Genomic DNA, 9,398 nt, shown 5'->3' on the forward strand with positions numbered 1-9,398 from the left:
TCCGCTTTTGTCTTTTGAGATAACAAAATATTTATGTTTGGAGTCACAACCATCCGTTTAGAATTCAAACTAATTCGGTTTGATGAAGCGCAACACGCCGGGGGCCGCTTTAATAGTTGTTGGGAAACGGTCCAGATTTGAAACGAATTCATATGGGTGGGTTGGGCGGACGGGCCTCTCTTGAATTGAACGTCATTGACTCGCCACACAACAATAACCTTTCCTTTCGCCACTGAGAATCAATAATTATCAAAGGAAGCATTAAAAGTCTTAGACACAGTGAGGAAACAATTAAGGCAAAGGCTTTGTCGTAAATAGATTTGGATTCATGCATTGACTCTCTGCACCTGCTTCTTTGACTAATATAATAGATACCGTTACCGCCCCCGTATGAACCTTAGCATTCCTAATTAAGCTATCGTATAAATTATGGGAGTGCTATTCTAAACGCTCAAATTGTATTAATAAGTGTAAAGAGAAATTTTTGTTTTATTATACTATGTTTGCCCTTATTTAATACATAATTTTTATGATTTGAACAGTGGCTTAAAAAAAAATGTATTTAATACATTTAATATGAAAAAGCTGCCTTATTTAATTTTTATGAAAAAAACTAATGTTACCATAGTTTTTTGAGAAAATTTAATGTCTTCTCATGTGAAGCTCAAGTTTTTGATTGATGCAGCAAATAAATGCCATTAATTATTTTCTAACTTTTTACAACATTTTATTTGTAAGAGAATTATATATATCATAATATGCTAAATAATAAAAATATGAAAGACTTAACACATCAAGAAGTCTCTCTGTTTACTTCTCTTCAAAGAATCAGTACATAGACTGCACGAATCTCAAGATGTGATAGAAGCAGGGGTGCAAATGAATAAAATATTATCCATCTGTATCAATGTTTGCACTATAATTTTTGCATATTCAAATATTTAGATACATATAGTTTGTGGGTACGGATACAAATATATAATTTTTGCAGATACATATATGGATACAATTTTGGTTTCGGAAGTAGATACGAATAACTATTCGTATTCGTATTTTTTTTTTAGTTTTTTAGATATCAATTTGTGTGGATTCAGACACCAATACATAATGGATAATCATCATCGTATTCACACTTTTTTTTATCTAAATGTTTTAGAATTATAATTTAGTTAGAAACATATATTTCTTTTGCTGGTATTTAGTTATTTATTAAAATATGGTTATGGTTAGAAAATGATATTATATTATGATTTTTCTTTCTAACCATAATCATAATAATAAATACCAAAAGCTTGGACTTCTTCATAGCATTAAGGAATACGACCAATAACATCTTAAATTTTATCAAAAAACTATGGTGACATTAAAATTTTCCATAAAAACTAAATAAGATAGCTCTTCCATATTAAATGTATTACATTCTTTTTATACCATTCAAAACATAAGAAGCATATATTAAATAAGGGTAAAAATGGTCTAATGAAACAAAAATTTCTCTTTGCACTTATTAATACAATTTGAGCACTTAGAATAGCACTCCCCATTAATATATTAATATCTTTGGTATTAATAAACAAACATATAACGAAAATAACTATCTATATTTGACAATCAATTTCTGTCTTTCTCATGCACATCTGAGAAAATACTATCTTATATTTGACAATCAATTTCTCTCTTTCTCATGCACATCTAATTTCTCCTCTCTTTTCAAGAATATCTGAGAGTTGCAATCGAGTAGAAATTAGTGAAAAAGCAAGAAAGAAAATAATAGGTCAAGGATAAATGGACAATAAATAAAGAAGTGAGGAGAAAAGAGAAACACTGGGGAAGGCTAGGGGTGGCAACGAACCGAACCGAATCAAACTTACCTTAGGTTTGAGTTTAGTTTGAATTAATTTCGAACCGAACCTGATTTGATTCGTTTCGAAACGAACCCATTTTGAATCGAATTAATTGCGAACTATACATTTTTCGAATCGAACCCGAATCAAATCACGAACTAAATTATTTTTTAGCAGCCCTAGTTATACCGGTAGTTTATACATTATTTTTTTTCTCACGGGACAAAATTCACATGGCTTTCTTTTACCGGTATGAACTATGAAATAAGTGTTTTTAAGTTGAAAAATTGTTCATAAAAAAATACACCAGAGATGGCTTTCCTGGTATGAACTATGAGAGACGACCGAAGAGAGAGGAGAGACAGTCATCTAGGCCGAAGAGAGGAGTGACAGCTGGAGAGACAGCCAGTCGCCGAGAGCGTCGGCTAGATTTTAGAGCTAGAGGGAGAGTGAGTTAGGGCGAGGTGGAGAGAGAATTAGGTTATTGAGATTTGAGAGCGAGGGAGTGTTGGCTAAGTTAAATTGTGACTCTCTATCTTGAATTTTAATTTCATCAGGTAAATGGATGGCCGGTGATTTTATGAGATTCGAACCACAAAAAAAATCACGAACCTATTTCGATCGAACCAGGCTAGGTTTGAGTTTGGTTTGAATTAATTCCGAACTGAACCTGGTTTGGTTCGTTTCAATTCGAACCCATTTCAAATTGAATTAAACTCGAATCAAACCCGAATCGAATCACGAACCGTGAATTTTTTTGCCAGCCCTAGGGAAGGCTCAAGGCAATTAATTAAGCTTACTATTATTTTTTTTTTTCAAAATCCTAACGGTCGATCTGAACCGTTCATCTTGTTCTCCATATTAATATGTGCTTAGAGACCAAATTTTATATGTTTTGAAATTTTTTTATTATTATTTTAGATAGGTAAAAAATCACTTAATCTAAAAAATTCTGCACCATTCAGATATTTGATTTTCTACCTATCTAAAAAAATAGTAAAAAATTTCCAAAAAATGTAAAATTTGGTCTCCAAACACATTAATATGGAGAACAAGATGAACGGTTCGGATCGACTGTTAGAATTTTGAAAACTCAAATATTGAGCCATAGCACTGTAGCCTTACTCTATATATATATAGAGTAAGGCTACCATGCTTTGCAAATTAAAGTGGTTGTTTTAATTTGAGCTCATATCTCTAGTTTCAAAATTCAAATAGTCAATCCGAACTTCTCAACATGTTCTTCATATTGAAATATGCATGGAGACTAAATTTTACATTTTTTGAACATTTTTTACTATTTTTTTAGAAATTTTCAAAATCAGTATTTTTTAAATTTTTTATTATTATTTTAATTTAATGAAAAACACTGATTTTGAAAAATTCTACAAAAATAGTAAAAAATTTCCAAAAAAATATATAATTTGATCTCCAAGTACATTTTTTTTTCTTTTTTCTCATTTCATGCCCGTAGGCCATTCATTACATCAACAGACTTTTACAAGAGATCAACAGAAACATACTCCAAAGTCCCTAAAACAAAACACACATCATAAACTACTCATGGAGAGAAAAATGAACAATGATTCGTGCTAGAATGGTTTTGTACTAAGTTTGTTTTAAATTGCATTAATGGCACAACCCAACATGACTCTACAAAACTTAAATGTTTTATCTATCTTGAAAACTCGGATACATTCACCCTAACCATTTGATTAATTAACCAATTAATTAAGCTTATTTTTTTCAACAAACAATGGGTAGATAGAAAAAGGCATTTTATTTTTAGAAATATATATATTACATATTTCGTAAAAGATAGAAACTTTTATTAATGTCAGAGAAGAAGTCCGACTCTTTAGATAGGAAAACCAAATAATGCACGTATTGCCTTTCTTTCTTTTACTGGTAATTAGTATTGAAAGAAGCAAAGTGAAAATAAATATGGCGTAGAGAAAAAACCAAATTGGTTATGCTACATGTACCCAAGTTTGTCATCTCTAACAGATTACATTCTATATAAATTTCCATCTTGAAATAAAAATTGAATATCTAAACAATGAGAACAAAACAAATTATATCCATTTTGACCAAGGCTCTGAAAATCGGAATTGGAATATGAATCAGTCACTTGATAGTTGAATTAGAATTGGGTGAATCGGTAGAAATCAACAAAAACTTTCCCAAAACTTGCTTTTTTTTTGCATAAGATTTAAAAAAAATAAGAAAAAAATTGATGAAAGAATATTTTGTCAGACAATATGTTAAGATAAAATATTACCCTCAAATAATCCACTTATTAATATAATACAAGCATTACAACACTTATATAATATTATGCAAGTATTACACTCAAAACATACTTTTTTTAGTCTTGCAAAAAAAGCAAAAGAATAAAAAAAAAAAAATTCACTCCGGAGCTCTGTTTTGTCTCTCAAGAAATGTGCACTATGGTACAACATAATCTTCTACACTAATGATTTTTATTTGAAGAAAAATAAAGAATACGAAACATGATATTGAAAAAAACTATAAACAAAAATGAACTTATACGAGAGAAATAAACAAGAAAAAAAAAATGTTCCACTAGTAGCAAGTACATTTTTGTACAATATGGTAAAGATACTTTGATCTATCACCAGCTCATGTTATAATCAAATTAAGCTTACTAATTATTAATTGTATCTGCCTATGAAATGATGCACATATCATCTGAATCATATTCTTCAACCAACTGGTACAATTGGATTGGCTCCGAGCTCAGTGATAAAGTAATCTAGTTTTCAATATTAAAAGAAAAAGTAATTGTTAGATAACTAGCAACTGACTTTGGCTATCGTAAGCCACTACAACTGTACAAGCAACAAAAAAAAGGAAAGAATGACCATTAACCAAATAAATAAATAAAATTAAATCATCCGGTAAAGAATAAAGTTTGCCAGGCCGATATGCCCAGTGGCAGAACATATCAAATTGGACAGTGAAGTCCATTTTCAATGTATTGATCTGCTTCAAAGTGGCTTGAATTTTCTGAACTATGGAGCTTAACTAATAATGGCAAGTACTTGTATTGGAAGTGTCAGCATTAAGCTATAGTGGATTGTTTAAAGTATTACCTGAACAGGGTTAGTGGAGATAAGTACTTCTTTGATTTTTCTTAGCTTCAAGCATTCTTCAGTTATCTCAATACTGGCGTCTATTGATAGTGAATTAATATGAGGAAACTTGATCACCAGTATCTCGAGGGAAGGGAAAAAAAAGAAAGGAAATGACTGAAGATTTTTTTTCCAACCCCGGACATCGACCAAATCGATAGAGGTAAGGAGCTGCATAGAAACTTCATCTTCTTCAGTAGAAGCAGAAACTTCAATCATAAAACGTTCAAGGGATTTGAGCTGCTGACAGATAGGAAAGGTTAAAAGGCCAAGAGAGTCGCCTTTGAATCTTTTTACAGACAAGGAGAAACCGGGTTCAGTGATCTCTATTTCTTTTGATGCAGTGTCCCAAGCTGCAATGAAACCAGGGCACTCTTGAAAATGCAACCTTTTCAACTTGACCAAATACTTTAGACCTTCCATTGAGCTCAGTGTTTTACAAGATTTAATTTTGAGGGTCTTCAAATGGACCAAATGCTCCCCAAATGTAAGGGAAGTGAGTGATTGGCAGCACGTTATATCCAATTTCTCTAAAGCCACAAAACAATGCAAGTCCAAAGATTCCAAATTGGAGATGTTGGATATCTTTAGAGAACGCAGAGAGCTAAGCTCATAAACAGCCAATTGCTCAAACAACGTAAGGCTCGAACATTTATCCAGATCCAGACTGAATTCTTGGAACTCCCTCCGGTATAACATTGATTCTATAAATCCAGTTTTTCCAATATGTATATAACTGTATGGAAGAGGTGGTATTTGAAGAATTAGTGGACAATCATCAATTTCGAAAATCACTAGAGAAGGAAACCTCTTCAATACCTCAGATGTAGCACATTTTGAGAGAGGAAAATCCACTAATTTAGTGCAATTTCGAATTTGAAGTTCTCGGAGTTTTTTAAAGCAAAGAAATTGTTGAAATTGGGCATTCCACATCCATTTTTGGAGATTAGGCATTTCTATGATCTTCAACTTTTCCAAAGATGAAAATTTCATGCTTTGACGAGTACCATAGCACTGAGGTCCAATTTCCCTCACAGCCATTCCAGACAGCTCCAAATTCTTGAGAAACTCCAACTCTCCTATAGGTGGAAGCTGATCCCATGCTTTACAACCCTTTAGAGTTAGAGACTCAAGAAAAATGAGAGAGAGATCCAACCACCTGGGAGAAGCCATACCGCCATATCCATCTATACCAAGCGATTTGAGGTTGGTGTTTGGTTTAAGGCCCTCTATAACATTTTCGTTCTCTTGTTCACCATGATTCCATTTTAAATACAAGGCATCAAGCTTCTCTTTCTCTGCTAGTCTAGCCTCGTTTGCCTCTTCCTTAGATTTTACATTATCAAGATTCCTGATTTTGAGTAATCCTCCAATCTCCTTGAGAGAGCCTAACTCTTCTATCTCATATCCTTTCTTTTGTTGAACATCAAAATGATTCAGCTCTTGTAGAGAGGTTAGTTTCCCTACACCCCATATCTTCGAATGCAAGGGGTTTTCACTATCCAGACCCTCTTCAACAATAAAATGCCGCAAGCTTACAAGGTCACTAAAATTATTTGGCAACTCATCCAAAAGCCTCCCATCTTTTATTTCCAACACTTCTAGGTGATATAGCCTACATATTTCTCTTGGAAGGGTCTTGCAATTGTCGAAATCCGACATAATTAATCTTAGATACCGGAGGCTAACAAAATTATGGAAGTTACAATTATGTAGTTGTACCGGGCCACATAGATCTAATCTCACTGCACGGAGAAATTTGTTTTCTTTGAGCAAGTCCAAAATACTACAGGAAATACGGGAAGGCAACTTGTCCAAATTAAATATCGTGCTTAGATTTTTTCCTTTCAAACACTCCAAAGTTGTGACTATTGCTTCTTCATTTTTGGCCATTTCTTTACTATTAAAGATTGACAGATGACGTATGGTTGGGGGAATTTGTCTAGATTTGGGACCGTTAATGGTTAAACATTCTTTGAAGGCAACCATATGTGCCAAATCATGAATAAAGTCATGAAATGTATAATGCACTTCATTATCACGTCGTGATTGTATGATTTGGAAAAAACCACGGTTGAATAGATCATTGAAGTAAGCTCTCCCAATATCCTCCATCCTTTCCCCTTCAAATCTTACATTGAGATAACCTTGAGCCATCCATTGATATACCAACTCCTCACATGTAAAAGGGTGATCCTCTGGAAAAATAGCACAATATGAGAAACACCTTTGGAGATGAAAGGGCATATGCTCATAACTTAACCGGAGTGCCGGCATAATTTCATTTTGACCACTCTGAGCCGGCATAATTTGATTTTGACCACTCTGAGTTTTCCACTCTTCGCTATCCCTGATTTTCATCCAATATCTCTCATCAGGATTTTTTTTTAACAGTGCACTTACAGTTTTTGCTGCTAGTGGGTTACCCTTCAACTTTTTGGCAATTTGTTGTCCAATATTTTTTAACCTCCAATTGCCCCCGTAGTTTGGATCATTGAATATACATGTACTAAAGAATGATAAAAACACATCCTCATCTAGACGACGCAAAGAAATATCTCTTGCATCGATCATTTGCACAACAGATTGGTTCCTAGTAGTCACTAAGATTATGCCCCTTTTCACCATGCAATTATTTAATAGAGCTATCATTTTATCCCATTGGCTCTTATCTTTATCTTCCCACATGTCATCCAAAACAAGTAGGAATCTCCTGGACTCCAATTTGTCCTTGAGTTGTTTTTGGAGCTCCCCAAGGTTACTGACTCTATCGTATCTGTCGCCACATGTACTTTCTAGCATCTCACGTGTTAGCCTAACAATTTCAAAACGTGTAGACACACAAATCCAGGATCTAACATCAAAGCAGCTTTTAACGTTTGGATCATTGAATACTAGTCCAGCAAGGGTTGTCTTCCCCACACCACCACCACCAACTATTGCTAGAACAAGGACCTTACCAATTGTTACAGATTCTTCATTTGTCAATAGGTTGAGTAGTTGATCACGCTCTTCGTCTCTCCCAACAACTTCTCTAGTTTCAATATCAAATGGAGATGTTTGGGGTAAGTTTGCAGCTTCAGTTTTAATTATTTCAGTATTATGAGCATTTATAACTAGTAATTCTGTTTGCACAGCATTGCGAACTTCCTCCTCAGATTTTTGCAACTGTTCGGCTAAAACTTTCATCCTTTTGGACAGATTAATTTGGGAAGAGGTGTCGGGTTTAGATATTAGAGCATCTCGTGCAGAGCAGCAAGACATTCCCTTCAAAGTTGAAAGGATGGAACGGCTTGCGAGCCGAAAGCCAGAAGAAGAGGATGCAGCTGATGATTTATTGCTGCAGTTTACTTTCTCCTGGGTATCTGTTAGAAAAATTATACCAATTACAGAAACAAATTCAAATTGAATCATAATATCTGATTGTAAAATAAAGAAATGGTCATCTAGAATAACTTCTGGGCTAATAAGACATGTTAAGGATGTAATGGTGATGTCCATTTTTAGGGGTGCAAACGGATCGGATTTATCCATTTTTATTTTCCGGATACGGATATGTATACAGATCGGATATTAGACGGATACGGATACGGATTGGATATTAACCGGATATGGATACGGATATCCGCATTTTATAATAGTAAATAACATTAATTTTTTCATAATATATATTAAACTGTATTGACATTTTATATCTACTATTTAGATACGGATAATTAAAATGTAAAACCATATATGTATCCGTATCTGCACGAATATTCAGATATCGGATTTCCGTATCAAATTTTCGGATACGGATTCGGATACATGTGGGAGGGGGTGGCAGCTGGGTTAGATCTAGGGTTTCGTTTTATTTCTTTTTCCCCCTTTTTCGCTTGTGGTTTGTGGAGTCATTTAGGTTTAATTTTATATATTTCATTTCAATCATGAAAAAAGTATACATGTTCCAATTATGTTCGTGTAAATATGAAAGAACAATAACTTTTCTCAGGTACCTCTATGCTGAATCTCGTCCTCCAGCCGGTAGTAGTCCAATTCGTCAAGCAAGTTTTCAGCTTGATATGCATGTTGCTGAAGGTCCTGAACCAACTCCTCCAGAAAACTATTGTTTTTACCAACGATGCGGGCGCTTGTAAGCAGGGAACCAAGCTGAAGAAGTTGGCGCTTGAGGGTTTTGAACTCATTTCCACGGCCGGTGCGCTTTGCCCATGCCTCAATCATTGCAGTTACAGCCTTCTCGACCAGAGAACTCATCAGCCAGCCGACTGCCGTTAAGGTGATTGACACAGGATCCATGTTACTCGGGTATCAAACTGGAGAATACAAGTATGAAAAGTTTCTTTTGGAAGAGATCAGATCTAAAGTTTCAAGAGAACGATAACTAGAAGCGCTGGTTCAC

General features: G+C 34.2%; 1 protein-coding gene across 1 annotated transcript; it reads right to left on the reverse strand.

Annotated features, from left to right (window-relative positions):
• Nucleotides 1-4,405: 4,405 nt before the first annotated feature.
• On the reverse strand, nt 4,406-9,398 carry LOC144562176 (putative disease resistance protein RGA4). Its single transcript, XM_078311348.1, has 3 exons — nt 8,995-9,398; nt 4,961-8,364; nt 4,406-4,620 (listed from the first exon to the last, which is right to left on the reverse strand). Exons 1-3 carry the CDS (start codon nt 9,293-9,295, stop codon nt 4,534-4,536), a joined length of 3,792 nt encoding a protein of 1,263 aa, XP_078167474.1. The 5' UTR covers nt 9,296-9,398; the 3' UTR covers nt 4,406-4,533.

The sequence above is a fragment of the Carex rostrata genome, chromosome 11 (assembly GCF_964058835.1).
Source record: "Carex rostrata chromosome 11, lpCarRost1.2, whole genome shotgun sequence".
Taxonomy (NCBI): domain Eukaryota; kingdom Viridiplantae; phylum Streptophyta; class Magnoliopsida; order Poales; family Cyperaceae; genus Carex; species Carex rostrata.

Bases quoted from the DNA above. Each gene is read 5' to 3' on its own strand.
- LOC144562176 (XM_078311348.1), bottom strand. From the start codon at position 9,295: ATGGATCCTGTGTCAATCACCTTAACGGCAGTCGGCTGGCTGATGAGT. The intron at 8,365-8,994 runs GTACCTGAGAAA...TTTTTCTAACAG, and splicing joins GGACGAGATTCAGCATAGAG to ATACCCAGGAGAAAGTAAAC. The intron at 4,621-4,960 runs GTAATACTTTAA...ATTGAAAACTAG, and splicing joins TCTCCACTAACCCTGTTCAG to ATTACTTTATCACTGAGCTC.